Source organism: Montipora foliosa, chromosome 7, assembly GCF_036669935.1.
Source record: "Montipora foliosa isolate CH-2021 chromosome 7, ASM3666993v2, whole genome shotgun sequence".
Classification (NCBI taxonomy): Eukaryota; Metazoa; Cnidaria; class Anthozoa; order Scleractinia; family Acroporidae; genus Montipora; species Montipora foliosa.
The window spans coordinates 20,784,960-20,802,360 of NC_090875.1; the positions used below are offsets into that span (position 1 = coordinate 20,784,960).

A 17,401-nucleotide genomic window follows, 5' to 3' on the forward strand; every position below is an offset into this window, starting at 1 on the left:
GCGTTTTTCTGTAATAACTACTGGTAGTTTTCTTATAAATGTGTTTAAGTATTAACTTTTTTGCAGGTTTTCGTTTTTTTTTTTTTTTTCGTATCGTATCCTTCCGTTTGACATTGTAATTGTATGTAATTCTAATTGTAATTGTATCCGTCGTCATATTCTTATCTTCTTTTCGATTTCATCTTGTAAAACAATAATTAACTGAGGAGACCTAATTAATATAAGCTTCATAGTTTCCTTTAGGTCTCCTCGCCATTGTTAAATCTATTCTTTCTGTTTTTTATTATTTTTCATTATATTTGTTGTATGGTTTGGATATATTTGGGAAGAGATAATTGTTCTCAAAGTGGGAAATATTGAAGATTTTATGAAGGTTTAAAATTGGAATTTGAAGTTAGAAATTAGTGGATGGACACCAAACAGTTCCCGAGCAATCTGGTGTTTCAAAACATTTTTTTAATAATACAATCCCTTCTTTGAACTCCTTAATGATTCCACTCCAATTCAAGTTTACCCCCCCCCCCCCCCCTTAAAGGAAGTCATTTACGGTATTCAATTAAAATGCGTGTTTACTTAGATAGTGACATTCGCGGTGAGCGCTGGGGATTAAAACGAAACGAATAATTGGAAAATACACCTCTCTCCCACTATCTCGACCTTGTTCAGTTCAAGTGGTGTCGGCAAATTTCCTCGCCAAACCATGGGCTTCATTGAGAGAACTCTCAGAAACTGGAGGCTGTAAGCATTCTGCTTGAATGGGAATTCAAAACTGTTCCAGTTCTTTAATTTGAAGTACTCTATCAGTATGCTAGCCTTGTAAATACTGAGTCCAGTAAAAAAACTATTATTGTTTCACTTTTCAAACTCTTCGGATTCATGATCAGACACCACGTTTCGTTCAGTCACTGCCAGAAATTAAAACAAAACCCACAAAGCATGTAAGCAGCCACCCTAGTTTTGTAGTTTACCCTGAAGTTTCCTTTCCCTCCAACGTCAACTACCTGTCTACATTGTCCTTATCTGTCACTATCTCTGCTAACCGCAAAATGCACTTATTGATAATTAAAACTGCCACATCAGTATCAAGTTCAAACAAAATTTGCAATCATATTTTCAGAATTTAAGAAGAAGGTGTCTTTTACTTTCACTGGCAACTTTTTTGCGGGCCTAATGCGAGTTACCAAATCGTATCGAAAACAAACTAAAAGATTAGTAGACTGTCTGATTTTTGTTTTCCAGTGTGTATTCGATCTACCGTGAAATGTAAGTCTAAAACTTTGAAAAAGGAACTGAACAAAAGCGCTATTTTCTGTTCATCGATGTGAGTAATTTGCCTGAATTACGCAAATTAATTCATTTGCACATTTCAGTATTTTAACTTTGCATGACGAAGCCTTCATAGCAAACTACGCGGATGAGGAAGTTAGCCGATATGGCCGCTTTCGGTCATACAGGTTCTTTAAACATGGCTTTTCTCGAGTTTGTACTAACAGTTGTTGCTGTATTTTCGTCTCAGATTGGTGCAAATGTATTGGATCCTAGTCTCATTGCGCGAGAGCTACGTATATTTGCAGATGATGCTCTTGGTGCGGACGAACTTCAAGTAAGATATACTGAAACCCTCTTATTATTGTGACTGTACATGTTCCTCTCATTTTGCGCAAACTATAAGCAAATTAACTTTTAACAATTTACAATTTCTCTTCCATCGACTGTTAAAGTGAACAGGAGTCAGCTCTTTTTGAGCATTCACCTAGTTCCGCTTAGCTACTGGAACGTACCTCTCACCTAAACTAGTCTCGCTTTTCAGTCTTATTGTTTCTTGAAGTAAGCTCCTCAAAGCGAGTTTTTCAAGGAACAACTGGATTCACTTTACCGCTAAATAAAGCTGATTCGTCAATCTTTACAATTAATACGGCCATTTATAGTTTGCCTCATAGTTTTTCGTAATGTAAGTTAAACTCAATCAATTATCGTGTGCGTTAGTAAGTCATTGTCAAATATTCGTGATCGCTGCAGGTATATAAAGAAACAAGTACAGCAAACAACAAGGCATGAATGAGGACAGTGATGCATTGAAACAAAATAACCTCTGACCAAAAACAAAGTTTTTAAAAGTTAAATAATGACTAATTCGGCACTTGCAGTCAATGTAAAACGTGAATCGTTTGCTTATATTTGGTATATCACGGATGTATGTGTTGCAGCACCGATAGCTGTTAACTTCCTGTTTACAAAGATTTTTAATGCGAAATCGCGCGCGGGAGAATCATGATTCTGGAAGTTTAAGGGCCGATTTACACGGTACGACTTTGTCGCATGCGACAACGGCTTACGACAAGCCCACGACTGGATTTACGATTGTTGTGTACGTCAGAAAAAATGTCGTAGCATTTTAAAACATGTTTTAAAACGCTGCGACCATCGTAAGTCATGTCGTAGGCCTGTCGCGAGCTTGTCGCATGCGACAAAATCGTATCGTGTAAATCGGCCCTAAGAAGCATAACTGTTTTGCTATTCAGGGCGTTGATCGCAAAGGCACAGTTGTCCGAGTTTATTACAGAAAAGGCGAACAAAAAACGCGAACTTTCTGCACGACACGGGAATTTATGTTTATCAGCTTAATATTAGTTGAGTTCACTGTGGCCGTATGTGAAGTGTAACGTGCTGAATATCAACTAAGGATATTTATAAAATAACTAAGATAGTACACGCGCTCTGATTGGCCGAGAGGCGTGTTTGCATGAGAGTATGTAAACATGGTTGTGTGACGCGTTGTAGTTTTTAGAGGAAGTTATTTTATAAAAGCAATAGAAAACTTTTTTCTTGCTTAATCATTCAACCGTTCACTCAGAATAGTGGCTGAGATAAAATTTCTAAAAGTTCCTTCTTTTCTTTTCCCTTGTTTGGCCTTTAGCTGTAAGACTCCACGTACCTCCCGAAAACTTCGCTCTTTCTCTGTCTCCTCATTAAGTTTTAAATTTTGAATTTCGTTCCTTTTCTTACTCCTGGTCTCTTACTTTACTTATCAGCCAAGTCAATTGTTTCTGTATTCCCTAACCTAGATTAAGACAGGGAAACAGGTAAACGGGAAACAGTATAAATGCTGCACGTATTACTGTGATTCAATAAAGGAGCGTTTTTCTAATTACCTTGTTTTATTTACAGGCATATTTTAACCGCCTTCAATACACACAGCAAACCATTGATGGAAACAAACTTACCCCTGAACTCGCCCTGAAGCTGAAAGACAAGTTCAAAACGCGATTTGATGTGGCCGAGCGGCTAAGGAAAGCAGTTCAGGATTCATATAACAAACCTCCAAGAAACACAACCGCCAAAGAATGCTGCCATGTTGATAAATCAACTCTGGAGTACGATGAAAGATTTCGCTCCAAAGTGGACCTCAACAATATCTGCTTGAAGATCTCAGGAAGCGCTCCGCGCAATCCGAGACACTTACATACCGAAGAGGTTTTGAAAGTAATGAAAGAGATCTTTAAGCAGTATCCTTTCATCAAATGGCAGTATTTTGGTTCCGAGGAAGGTGTCATGACAAATTTTCCTGTGTATGACGATCAAGATCCTTGTCCAAGATATGATCCTCGCTACAGACCATTTTACGTGGAAACAGCTACACCTAAGGCTAAAGACGTCGTGTTGATTATTGACACAAGTGCGTCCATGGTAGGCGAGAGAATGAAAATCGCCAAAGAAGCTGCGAAATTAGTTTTAGAAACCATGAATCCCAAGGATCAAGTAAGTGTGCAACGCGTTGAAGAAGGATTGATTAAATCTATCATTGTTAGCAGGCCCTTTTTGGATTAGTACAACCGGCGCGCCAAAATTAAAAATCCGCTCAAGTCTTGCCGCGTTGTTGATGGTTTGCGCTCTCGATTATCTCCGGCCGCGTCAATTGACTGAAAGTCGTTTAATTAAATGTTGAGCTATGACAAAAGTTGTATCAAAGCTCTATCTATCATTCTTTCTTTCTTCATTATATCAACGACTTGGTAGTGTCAGAAATGAAGCGCGCTGAGTTGTCTCAAACTTGAACTCAAAGGACTCTTTGCACCCTTCTCTTTTCATTTCTTAGTTTACTCATCCAAAATTTAACATAAAATGGCATCTTAAGTTCATTGAGCAAGAGTTCCAACTGTTTATCTCAAGTGCTCTCTTACCACAAATGAATAAATGACGGACCATTTAAAAAAACGAGGGAGGGGGTGTGGCTTACGCAGGATTTTTAATTGATTAATTTATTTTTTTGCAGGTGTATTACTTTTCCTTTCTTTGCCTTCTTCTTTGCACGATTCAATTTTCTTGTCGTTTTGCGTTGCATGAATTTTTTTGGGCTTTCTCCCCCACCCCTCCCATCACGTTTCTAATGAATGAGTTGCCAGTAATCGGATCCTGTCTTATGCGCATAGGATTCTGGGATCGCCAGGGAGCAAACATTGCCAGTCGCTACAAGAAAATGTACGGCGAAAAGTTGTTTCGACGTCCAAATCAACGATTTTGGATAGAGATCAACGCTTTTTTGCCACTGTTTTGTCAGAAATGGATTTGGGCAATGTTGATACGTGGAAAGTGTAAGTTTTTGTTTGAATAACCGTCAAATATATGGTAAAATCTACCAATTAACTTCCTTGCTTGCGTAAGGTTTATTGTGAAATAGTCTCAAAATATTGCAAAATTAGGTATAAATCGGGAGGAAATGACTCAATAAAGCCTTTTCAGTTGTATTTACATGTGTACCCAAACACAGCCAAAAAACTGACAAAAATAAATTAAAAGGAGGAAAATACTGAGCTTCCGCAACATAAGCCGCAGTTATAGTGCGGAGCGAAACGATGACGAAGCCACAGCAGTATCAAAGCAGGTTTTCAATTTCAAGTGTTGCATAGCTCTCTAAGAAGCTACAATAATAAAGAAAGGATAAAGAGACGAATAGTCGCAAAAGAAACACAACCATGATCTTGCTACAAAAACAAATAGCCGGGCCCGGTAATACAAACAATGCGAAATAAAAAATTGTACACAGCTTTTAAGCTATTTAAAAATTCCTATCCTTTCAAATGCACAGTTAACAAGATAGAGGCTGTACTGTCACCGAACAAAACAAGCCAAACTTAGAGAAATGCTTCAGAAGGCATATAAAGGACCACAGTCGCTAAACAGAAACAACAAGGGTCAAAGGAAACAGGCGATAAATGCAGAATTTACCCAGAAATGACCTTTGGTATCAAAATACATAACATGCGACAGAGTTAGTAGAGGGACTTGTACTAACTCTGCATGCGACAATTAAATTATCATGTAATCCTCTAAACCATCGTGTTACCCCGATGAAAACAAACAAGAAGCTAAATCGGTCAATTTAACCGAGACAGAAGCGGCAAATATGCGAACAGCAGTCGTGTACGGGCCTTCCAGATCGATATCATTTGTATCCATGAGCTTAGAAATAAGCTAAAAGTAGCCTGTACACACGCAAATCCAACTGAAAAGGTTTTATTGAGTCCTGATTTCCTCCCGATTTATACCTAATTTTGCAATATTTCGAGACCAAACCTTACGCAAGCAAGGAAGTTTATCGGTAGATTTTACCATATATTTGACGGTTATTCAAACAAAAACCTACACTTTCCACGTATCAACATTGCCCAAATCCACTTCTGATAAAACAGTGGCAAAAAAGCGTTGATCTCTGTCCAAAATCGTTGATTTGGACGTCGAAACAACTTTTTACCATACATTTTCTTGTAGCGACTGGTAATGTTTGCCCCCTGGCGATCCCAGAATCCTATGCGCATAAGACAGGGATCCGATTACTGGCAACTCATTCATTGTCCACCCCTAAGGTACTTTTTGTGGTATACGGCTAGTGGTCATATGGCATTTGACTTGTGATCAGTTCCGAGTGCATTACAGCGGGCAGATCCAGTCCTTTGAGTGGGAAAAAGGGGAAAATTACAATTTTAAATCACCTCCTAAAAAAATGACCGTTTTGCCTCCACAAAAAACTGAACGACCCACAATCCTCATTAACAAAATAGTTAATTACCTCTTTTTTTTATCTTTGTTTGAATATCTTACCTCATCAGTACCTACTTTCAATTGTGCATCGTAGATCGGTGTGGTGTCATTCAATAATAAAGCATCAACCAATGAAGGTATTGGAGTGAGCCCGTGCTATAGCCAGCGGTTAGCCCTGGCAGTTCCCGCGAACAGAAACAGTCTGGAAAAGTATGTGGATGGGCTCAATGGAAGGGGTAGGGCTTGAAAGACATTAATCTACTACTACTGTTCCAATTTGTGTTGTTCTATAATTTCATATGATTTTGAGTCTACTTTGGAATAAATAACCACGAGGTGAATTTTCAAAGACCCACAAAATTTGCATGTGGTCTTTAAAAATACTTACAAGTATTTTCTTTACCTATTGGCACTGCTCTTATAGAATCAGAATCAAGCCGAGTAATTTCTCATGCCTATTTATTCATTAACTGCAGTGTACAATATGCTTTTTTCTTGAAGCTCGTTGGAGTGACAGCCAAATGTCAGATCCTCATTTCCACCAGTTAAAAAGGAGTGATAGCACTTCCGAATCAGAATTTAGATATTTAGATATTTTCCGGCCACAGGGACGTAGTCTCTACAGCCTAGTGTTTGGACCTAGCTCCCATGAAAAATCTCACTAATCCTGACTTTTCGTAACTGTGCTCTATGATTCATATGGGAGCTTAAGAAAACGACAACGGCGTCAGCAACCAAATGTAGCTTCTCGTTTTCATAACTCTCGCGATCATTCCAATTTCTTTTACTTGGAAAATGCTGACGAGCTCTCCAGGGACTAAACTATTATGAACGGCATCAAAATTAGGACGAGAAAAGAAAAATTGCGGCCATCCTCTCAAGAAAACATGAAGTTTGGTCATTTTAGTTGTTGTTTTGCAGAGGACAGAAAAAGCAATGTACCAAAATGTAAAAACGCACGTGCACATACACAACCATTGCTGTTTCTCATTAACCACTTGATTTGTGGCGTTCTAGTTGCCGTTATCGCCCTTACTAAAACTGCCTTTAAACTTTCCCCTTTGAGTTCGCACGCCATTAATTTGCGTAATGATCTTTTTCTTCCCAGGAGACTCTATCTATCAGGTGGCATTTGAAAAGGCGTGTGCTCTATTGAAGGCATCTGCATCAGATGAAACTACACCAAACAAGAAAAGAGTGATATTATTTCTCACTGACGGAGAACCAAATGATGATAACATCTCATCGACTTTCAAGATCATAAGGGACTGCAATTCAGAGCTCAACAACTCGATCATTATTTTTACGTATGGCATAGGCACGGCTAACGCGGAAATACTCGCAGATATAGCCAAACAAAATACATCAAAATATGGCTTTCCCAGAGATATTTCTCAAGGGAAGACAACGGTAACGGTAGGATGCATCGCGTTAATGTTTGTCTAACGGGAGGTGACAACTGTAACAAACGTTATTTGAGCGACACTCTGCGTAATTTAAAGTCTTGTTTGTTTTAACCGATCGAAATACAAATTTTGTTCAATGTCCCGCTTTTATCTGCCACGATATGTTAGAACTATGTCATCCTTCCAGAAAATTTTCTGAGTCTCCCGATTTCCGGCAACATCTTCAGATTCCCGTATGAATTTTGTTTTCCCCTCGAAACAAGTTGTCACCCCACATCCAAAGACGGTTAAAAGATAAAGTAGGAGGAGAGATTAGGGCCGTTCATACGAGAGAAAATAAGCCGCGGCTTACTCTGGCCGCGGCGTACATAATTCGCGATAGGAACTATTTATACGAGTATAAACTCCCAGGCCAGGTCAAGCCGCGGCTTGAGAAAGCCGTGAACGTAGATTTTGTGCCATTTATACGGGGTGTTCGCGTCTTATGTAAGCCGCGGCCAGAGTAAGCCGCGGCTTATTTTCTCTCGTATAAACGGCCCTATTGAGTGAGGCACAGAGAGAGAGAGAGAGAAACAGAGGAGGGTGGGGAAGTTTGTGCTGTGATATTTTGTAAATAAATTTGCAGTTCGTAAGATGTAACGACTTAAAGTATTTGTTGTTTTCTTCAGTCAGGGAAATACACATACGTAACAACAGAGGACATAAACACACTGAGGATTAAAATGGCGACCTACTACAACTTTTTACCGCCTGAAAGGCTTGATCACCCAGTGGTCTCAGTTCCATATATTGATGCTTTTGGGACAGGTTTGTATTTTTTGTTTTCAAAATTGCAATCCATTTTCATCCTTGTCATCCGTAACAGAAGACAGTATTTAGTCTCAGTGTAGTAACAAAGTCCTGAGTATAAATAAACGGCATTTTTTTACATTCTTACAGAGGACCGAAATAGCATGACACTGCCCCTTTAAGCCTTAAAAATTAAAGCCAAACGATCCATCTTATTTGAAAAGCAAATAGGCGATCAGATCCTTGAACTTGATCGTGGATCTTGAGTCTTTTAAATGCTCTAAAACATTTCTTTGTCACATTTTTTTCAGGTCTCCTAATGTCAATCACTCTTCCATGTTATGACAATAAAGGAAATTTTATTGGCGTAGCTGGCACCGATATCAACATCGAGGACCTTTTGTCAGATATTACATTCTTTAACCAAGGCCAGACCACTTACGCTTTCATGATAAGCGGCACGGGAAGGACCTTAATACACCCTCTCCTGCCAGCCCCAAATGATGCGTATGCGGACCCCATTTTTATGGACGTGAGAACCTTGGAACCAGACTCGGAGTTCAACGAGGTGTTTGACTCAATGACAAAGTAAGAATGTATAGCTTCACAACCCTGTGATTACCAAAGGAGAATGCTTAAGGACGTTCGCGCCAAAATCTTCCTACGGTGAGATTTTCTTCATTTCTCGCCTAGAGTTAGGTCATAAAGTACTTACTCCAAAAATGAAAAAAAAAATGGGGGTCACCGACTTTGTTTCGGAGAAAATGGCAGTGGAAAAATGCCTTAATTTCGAGAAATCGGTCATAATAGCGAGATGTAGGCTCATCTGCTCATCCATCGAAAATCATAAAAATAAACTGTTGGAATGAAAGTTTCCGTGCATAGGTTTTTAGGAGTGAGATTTTTAGATAATTGTATGCCACTAGGGATGTGGTAAACAGTAGAGTTCATCCTCGACGAGCGTTTTCGTAAGCTCTACCCGTTGCAACCACTACCAGAATTCGACGGCACGAGGAAAGAAAATGTTAAAAAAAGATAACTTCTTACGGTGAGAATTTTTTCATTTCATCATATTTTGTAGATAGTAAGTAAAGTAAGTGATTCATGATTAAAAAAATAGGGGTCACCGATGATCTGAACGAGTAAAATCGATGTGATTTTGCAAAGCCCTTGGAAAAGTTCGTTTGTCACGCTTTTGCGTGACCTGTCGGGCAAGGACTGGAACCCAAGAGAGGATCGATCGTTGAAGAGATGAAAGGTTTTTACCGAAAAAAAACCCTTTCTCGAGCATAGCAACGAAGTTTTAAGCAGGGGTCATCTTCATTTGGTTGGTGTTTTGTATAATATCTCTCCATTGCCGTCATGCTCATCCTCTGGAGTGTGTTTTTTTGTGAAATTCAATCGCTGATTGTTTCCACGCAGGTCCGCACTATTCAAGCGGACGAGGACGAAAATACTGCTCAATTTTCACGAAACTAAAGGAAAAGAACTTTAAAAACATGCATTCACTTTGAACTTAAGTTCGTAGGGTAATAAAAACATTAAAAAGAAACAGCCCCATTAAATTTACGCAACGGTTCGTCCTCGAGTTTTCCAAACTTTCAGCCACTAGTCTACTCGATCAGCTACCTTTTCCAGAGCTTTTCCATCCTCCCGCTCACTTCTCTTTGAAGTTTCATGATGATTCGGAAATAAATGTGCCATTCTTTTGCCGGCCTGGAATTTTTTGCTCGGCGTTGTTGTCGCCATGTTATTTTAACTGATGCTTGAAAAATTTGTATGAAAGTCAAGTAGACTAGTGCACGACTGATAAAACCTCGCGAATATCAGTCGTGCAGTAGTCTACTTGACTTTCATAAATATTTTAAATTAATTTTGACTGATCACGATCTTCTCTGATCCAACGCTGTGCAAGATTTATCGTCCACGTTTTGCAAAGGTTTTAAAACCTCAACTTCACTAATGCTCGAAGTAATGCGTGACATATTACAGTCGCGTTACCTGCGCAGTAACGTTGCGCACAAACAATTAGCGCGAACGTCCTTAAGGTGGATGGTCGAGGGAAAATTGTGATTAAATATTGACGCATGAATGACGTCACTGTCTACAGAATAGCGCGTTCTCCTTCCACGTAAAAGTGTGCACTGATTAAGATGAGATACAATGAGGTAATCACGACCCTAAATAATCCGGCACTTTAGCCAAAAGGCGGCGTGCTCTCTTGTTGTAGATCAGAAAACCAAATTAACCCTCTCAATGTCCATGCAAATAAAAACTACTACGATTTTTCACTGCATTTCTAATCTTGTGAGGGATGTCGGGTATAATATTGCGTTCACAACTGCGATGATCATTCTTCAGTTGATTTCTAATCTTTGTACGGGACAATAGGCCATTTTCGAGTTCATGTCTGCCTCCTCTTCAAAGCGAGTCTAAGTGCGAAGTTTTTGTTATGAAAATTAGTACTTCGCACTTAGACTCGCTTTGAAGAGGAGGCAGACATGAACTCGGAAATGGCCTATTGATATCCAAACAATGTATAAAACTAACATAATGCATTTGCCTCTGGGTGTGTACTCGTAGGACACACCAAGGACGTCAAAACATGGTATAAAAACATTAGTCAAGTTACTCGCCCGCGGCTCATCACATACCGAGTACCTCTACTATTTTTTCGTTCTTATCACGTTTTGACGTCATCTGTGCGTGATGAGAGTACAAACGTATGGCCAGATAGATTGAATTTGTTGAATATCTGTCATAAGCAAAAGTGTCGAACTCATTCCCCAGACGACTGGTTCATTTCTGGGCCCCGTTAATGGAACCAATTCAACATGACTGTAATATCACAACATATGGGTTTTCATACCTTCTTTTTAAAAAAAATTCTCCACGATTTCAGAAATGCTGTTTGGCATTTTTCATGCATATCATCTTTATTAGTGTGATCGAAGTCTTAAGGATAAATTGTTTCTTTAAACAGAGGTTTATCTGGATCGAAAACCTATCGAGCCACACGATATTTACTCCGTGGCGGAGATAGAATGGACGGAGTAACCATGAGGAAACTGGAATCTTCTTATGTCTGGTCTCCTGTGGAAAGAACAGAGTTCTCTGTGGGTGTGGTCACACCTGTGTCTTACCATATTGAGGTCTTACGCACTTTACAAATCCCAGAGGGTAAGTTTAATTTAACTGCGAAATCTTACAACATGAAGGTTTTAGGTTTTTTTGGTTTTGAAGTTCGCAACCGTTGAGAAACTGTTACGACTACTATTACGATTCCGATGATTTTGATGGCCGCTTTTCCAATTTACAATATTCCTTGATCACACTTGTTTATCGACTTTGCGGCGAAAAAGGTAGTGGGCTCCGTTCTCTTAGCGCTGAAGCTTGTCATCGGCCCCTTTTCGGGTTTCGACTCCAGGCCTCGCGCAGTTCGCAGATGTCAGTTTTAGCTGTGCCAATCGCTTTGTTCCCGTACCCTTGTGACCATACTGTGGTTACCATTATAAATAAATGAATTAACTGCGAGGAGTACAATGTAAGCTGTTCCTCAGCTGGACAACACCATCTTGCTATCACTTGAGAGAGAGTTTTTTTCCTTTTGTTTCGACAGGTTATTCATTCAAATATCACCGGATAGACCTGGATCCGCCTCAAAACCCTTGCTTGCATTTTGGACAGGTTGTAACTAACGGTAAGCCTGAAAAAGTGACGCAGAAAGCATGTTGAGCATGTTATTGGATTACTGGGCGCAGCGAGCAAGCGGATTTAAAAAGAAATTCGGTGAGTTGAGTGAGGCTTGGTCTCTCCTCAGGCCTCGCTCGATTCACTGATATTTTTCTCCTTGCTACTCGGTCCACTCCCCCATCCTGCTAAGCAACCTCTTCACTGGTTAACTGATCGAGAAAACACTTTGAATAGAATCAGTTTCTTAACGCGGGTGTATCATTTCTAGTTTGGGCACATGTGGATTGGTATGCGCCGACCTCTTAACTTGGACTAACTTGGAGCTACCACATTTCTTCATAATCATATGATAGGAAATAGGTACACAAGATTTATATAGTTGGTATTACCATACAAACTTGATTATATATAGCGAAAAAGTTCAGTAAGTTGCGAGGAAATAAACACAAATAGTCTAGCTAATCAGAATTCGGAACAAGACAAGGTTGGTCTCATTGGTCAGTTTAGAAAATTGGGTGAGTTTTGCCAACCAATCGCAACGAGAAGTAACCTAAAACCAAACCAATGACAATGCTTTCGATGCATGCGTTGAAAAGCTGATATCTGGAGGGATTCGTGATCTAAATGTCTTCGCCCTCTGAGCAGGGTACGCGATTCAGTTGATTTTATTTCAGCTTATCCTTTCGTTCATGTAGTGACAACCGTGGTGAAATTTGCTCCGGGAGCATTCTTGGACCCCTACGCGTATATAGGCGCGAATGAGACCAAAGTTGATGTACAGCTGCTAGATAATTACATGATGGGAAATCAGGAGAGTGAACATTCCAAACTAAAACGCGACATCCGTAACACAGTTATTGCTACTTGGAAAGTTGAAAATCTATGGCTTCGTGACAAAGCTGCGCTCACACAGTATCTGGTGTGGAGATACATTGGGACAGCAAACGGGGTTTTTAGGACGACTCCAGGCCATGCGATACCTAAAACGTTTGACCCAAGGCAAAGACCATGGTGAGTAAAGGGCTTAATGGAGCTCGACATTCTAATTAATGAAATGTTTGAGTGTTAAGTGGGAAGACGCAGCTAAGCGGCTTTTTTCTCGACACTCGTCTATGTCTTCAGTTAAAGAAGTAGTTATAATCAGTATCATCGAAATTATCATAAGGCAGTTGTGGTTTGAATTGATGAGTTAAAAGTGACCAAACGGTTAGCTTGTGCTTTGGATTAATCACCTTGTTGGCCTTAGGGTGGAGTTAAAAAATGCCAAATACTACACACCAACCTGAAGAAACGTTATCCGTGCAGCCTGAGCATGAGGTTGCAGACAAGCGTGGGTACTTGACTTCCTTATTTTGTGCGTGGCGATTATTGAACATCGGTACCTACATTGACAACTATTTGGTGTTGTAAACTGCACTTAGTGCTCTGCTCTTTTCGTTGTTGCTGAGGCAATGATTTCTATAGTCTAAAGTTTTAAAATCAGGCCACGTTATGCACCACAAACGATCAGTATCAGCTGCAACTGATAAGAGACTTTCTGGCTTGTGTGCAATAACATTTTCTTGGTAGTATTTTTACAGTTTATTAAGGTTAGAAATGATGTTTTAATGCCTGATTCCAAAGCAGCTAAGTAGCCTATATAAACCAACCAGGTTTAACGAGACCTCAGTATAAATAGAATGATGACCAGAAGGTAAAATCGTGTTTCACTACGTCTGTTTTAAACATGTTCTAGCTTTTGTGAAGTTTGTGAAGTCCTTAGGTTTTTTGGCGTGTCAGTCAATTTAAATGTCTTGAGTTATTGTTCACATTTTTCAGGTACCACACTGCTTTAAGTCACTCTGGTTTCATAACCCTTACAACGCCTTATTTGGACATGGGTGGAGCTGGAGAGGTGATAACCATGGCCCGCTCCATATATCGTGGGGAGTCAAGTGACAACGTTCTAGGAGTTGTGGGAGCTGACTTTCCCTTGAGATATTTCTATAGGTACGCATGCCTTTTTGAAATATTTTAACTTCGCTCTATGCTGAAATAAATTATTAGTCGCAGTTCACGAAAAACGTATTGTATGATTATTCAGGCATTCGGCATTTGTTACCAGTCTACCATCCAACCTCACTCATCAAAAGAAAAGCAACACACACCACATGTCGTACGAAAAGTGATCATTCTTTGTCAGTCACGAAATGTTTCTTCGACCATGAAAAATCACTGACAGGAATAGATATACATGTTTTGTATCGAAAATCTGCTCGGAAAATGGATCACACAATTTAATCTTTGATCAGAAAATCCCTCTCAATTTACAGGCTACTCACCAAGGTTTATCCGAGGTGCGCGCAGACAAACACGTTTGCATGCTTCGTAATGGATACCGCTGGCTTCTTAATAATGCACGAGAACTTTTTGCTGTCTTCAACCAAAGCACCAGCTCTGGAGCACGTGCATATCACACAGAAAGAAAAACATATCGCAGAGGACCTTATAAAGAAGGGTTTTTTGATTAAGAGGGAGTGCCGGAGCTTGGAAGAGTTACGGAAGCGAAGTTTTTATGAAGTCAATCTACCCGCAAGGGGAGTTGATCAGCTTAGTAAGGGACAACCTTGCAAGTACCAACTTGGACGAATAAGTGGAACAAACGTATATCTAGGTCCGTGCAGCTTGTTTGTTTGTTTTGTATTGTTTTTGTTTTTTGCCAGAACGTAGCATTTTGTTTAGTATTTGACTTATTAAAGGGAACCTCCACTCTTACGACAAATTGACCCTAAATTATTGGAAGTGATTACTAGATTCCACATTTTAGTTGAAAACGTGAAAATATCTTGCAAGTGTAGGAAACATTGGGTATTAAAAAATTTCGCGGGCGCCCCGTCTCGGATTTTATGGCGTAAGTTGGCTGCAGACAAAAGATTTTTCGCTTTATTTACTTCCTGACAATAGCTGCGGCCAAATTAAGTCATAAAATCCAGGATGGGGTGCCCGGGAAATTTAAAATTTGAAATTGACTCTAATGATACCAATTTTTTCTTTGGAAAATAGTCATGATTTCCAATAATTTAAGGCCCGGGCCAATCTGTTGTAAGAGTGAGAGTTTCTTTTAAGGAATGTATAATTCTTAATAAAAATTTAAAAAGTACCCACTCATTTTAGAACACCTTATGGTTATATTTTTTACTGAACTGGTTAGAAGCAGTTTTAAGAGCGTCTGACCCCTTTTTGTTATCAGAGTTGCACCTCATCTGTATGTTAAAGTGTAAAACTGTTAGAGTCAGAGTATTCACAGCCACTGAATGTATTCTAGTGAATTTGAAACGGTGATGGTGATGAGGATAAAAATGTCGAGGATCACGATATGGTTGTGACGACAACGGTTACTATGATGAAGATGATGACGATGACGACGATGATGATTGCAAAGATAAATAAATAAATAATAAATAATAAATACTTAATTGACCACTCCCCTAAAGGGGCTTTTCAGGGCCAATGAAACAAATAATTCAAATGAAAACAACAGAGTTAAGAATCCCAACTGGCGGGAGGCAGCCAGTTGGCTATTTACAAGGATGACCGAGGAGTTGAACCAGGCACTCACCCAGAACAACTCCAGCTAGCGACCAGAGCGGGATTTGAACCCGAGTCACCGTATTGAAAACCAGCGCCCTAAACCACTCGGCCATCCTGCCTCCGCATGATGATGAACATGATATTGATCTTTTTCATAGGAGTTGTTGTGCGTGACGCCTTCTGCACGTCGGAATCCTGTCCTTGCGCCTCCGATAACGAGTGTCCCTTCTTGAATGTGAGCTGTGAATGTCCCTGCACTTCGTCAATGGATTTTCATTATTGTCGCAGTCAGTTTCCAAAAAGCAGGTTAGTTGTAGCTTCCGCTTTCACTGAAATGTAGCTAGTCTCCCAATGTCTCTGTCTGTCTTCCTGCTTTTAACTTATGTTTACTACTGTTGCAGCGTTCCCATATGTCCAGCAATCCTTCCTGCAGAGCAACCAGATAATACTGAGAGGAAAGTCTGCCTACCGAAATGCTTTGATCCCCACTGTCAGGAGAGAAACAACTCGCAGTTGTGTGAAGGTCTAGTTAGCTGTTATTGGTGCCAGAAGGACAAGGATAATCTTCCCCTTACTAAACCTTACTGCGGACGTTTTGAACGCTGCTTTAGAGGGAAAGAGTCGCCCGTTAAGACAACTGAGGGTAAGGTTTAGAGTTCTTGTAAAAGCAGTTCTTCTGAGATGTTCCGATCATACTCGCGAGGCAGAAGCCTTATATTACATTAAGCCAAAACCATTCGATCTTTCACAGTAATCACAGACAACTCGGAGGCTTAGAACTCCAACTAAGACGTAATACGGAGGCGAGCAAAGAAACAAAGGCCTACTGTCTGCGAAATAACATCACTTCTACATGCATAAATCTGTTTCCTGTAGGAAAAACGTCACCTCTCCACGCATAAAAACTATTGTCTGTAGTTGTGAGGTAACGATAACAGTACCAGTATTTACCAGTATTAATTAGCTGCGTGTTTGTAGCCAATAAAAATTGAGATACTGACACTAATGTATTAGGTACAATGATTGTTGAGATCATTTTTATTTGTTCGTTTGTTTGGAGCAGATTGCAGTCCCGTACTTACAAAAGGGAAGCAGCCTTCTGAGAGAGATGGTTTGTCAGTAGGAGCTATAGTCGGAGTCGCTATTGGATGTGTACTCTTTTTCCTAGTGATCATCGTCTTGGTATTTTTTGTAAGTAGCTTGTTATCATTATCACCATTTTATCTTTGTCATTGCCATTGTTAATACCATACCACAGCCCCAACCACAGCCACAGCCACTGCCACTGCAAAGCCAAAGCCAATGCCAATACCGCTCTCACTGCCACTGCTAATGCCGCTGCCACTGTTACTGCCAATGCTAGCTGTTGCCACCGACATTGCCACTGCTAATGCCACTGCCACTGCCACTGTCATTGCCATTGCCATCGCCATTGCCGTTGCCATTGCCATTGCCATTGCCATTGCCATTGCCACTGCCACTGCCACTGCCACTGCCACTGCACTGCCATTGCCATTGCCACTGCCACTGCCACTGCCACTGCCATTGCCATTGCCACTGCCACTGCCACTGCCACTGCCACTGCCACTGCCACTGCCACTGCCACTGTCACTGCCAATGCCAAAGGCATTGCCACTGTCAATACTGCTGCCACTGCTACTGCTACTACTACTACTATAGGCAAATGATAGACGAGAGAAATCGAAAATGTTATAATACGCGAGGGAACACAACAATAAAAAACCCGTTATCGCTGAAAGAGAGCACGTTTTGGTCTGCTGTGATTGGTTTTGGTTTCATGACACTCACTTGAAAACTGCCTGAAATGAATGAATTTTTTTTTGTGTAGGTCATCAGACATTACCGGAACTCAGCAGATCCACCGGTGCGCAAAGACACAAGCG

At 40.2% G+C, this 17,401-nt stretch overlaps 1 protein-coding gene across 3 annotated transcripts in view; it reads left to right on the forward strand.

Moving 5' to 3' along the window:
• Positions 1–1,073: 1,073 nt before the first annotated feature.
• LOC138011285 (VWFA and cache domain-containing protein 1-like) overlaps positions 1,074–17,401 on the forward strand; it is an 18,719-nt gene continuing 2,391 nt past the window's right edge. Inside the window, exons 1-16 of one of the 3 annotated variants that reach the window (XM_068858245.1) lie at positions 1,074–1,263; positions 1,517–1,603; positions 3,169–3,759; positions 6,134–6,275; positions 7,148–7,455; positions 8,114–8,252; positions 8,546–8,822; positions 11,218–11,414; positions 11,854–11,934; positions 12,623–12,938; positions 13,746–13,916; positions 14,240–14,580; positions 15,656–15,803; positions 15,899–16,140; positions 16,561–16,688; positions 17,347–17,401. The exon at positions 17,347–17,401 is cut by the window's right edge and continues 2,391 nt beyond it. In XM_068858245.1, coding sequence (XP_068714346.1) covers positions 3,487–3,759; positions 6,134–6,275; positions 7,148–7,455; positions 8,114–8,252; positions 8,546–8,822; positions 11,218–11,414; positions 11,854–11,934; positions 12,623–12,938; positions 13,746–13,916; positions 14,240–14,580; positions 15,656–15,803; positions 15,899–16,140; positions 16,561–16,688; positions 17,347–17,401 — 2,818 coding nt within the window. In that variant the 5' untranslated portion in view covers positions 1,074–1,263; positions 1,517–1,603; positions 3,169–3,486. Of the gene's footprint in view, positions 1,264–1,394; positions 1,604–3,168; positions 3,760–6,133; positions 6,276–7,147; positions 7,456–8,113; positions 8,253–8,545; positions 8,823–11,217; positions 11,415–11,853; positions 11,935–12,622; positions 12,939–13,745; positions 13,917–14,239; positions 14,581–15,655; positions 15,804–15,898; positions 16,141–16,560; positions 16,689–17,346 lie in introns of those variants that run through there. The other 2 variants (XM_068858243.1, XM_068858244.1) reach the window with 2 other exon arrangements.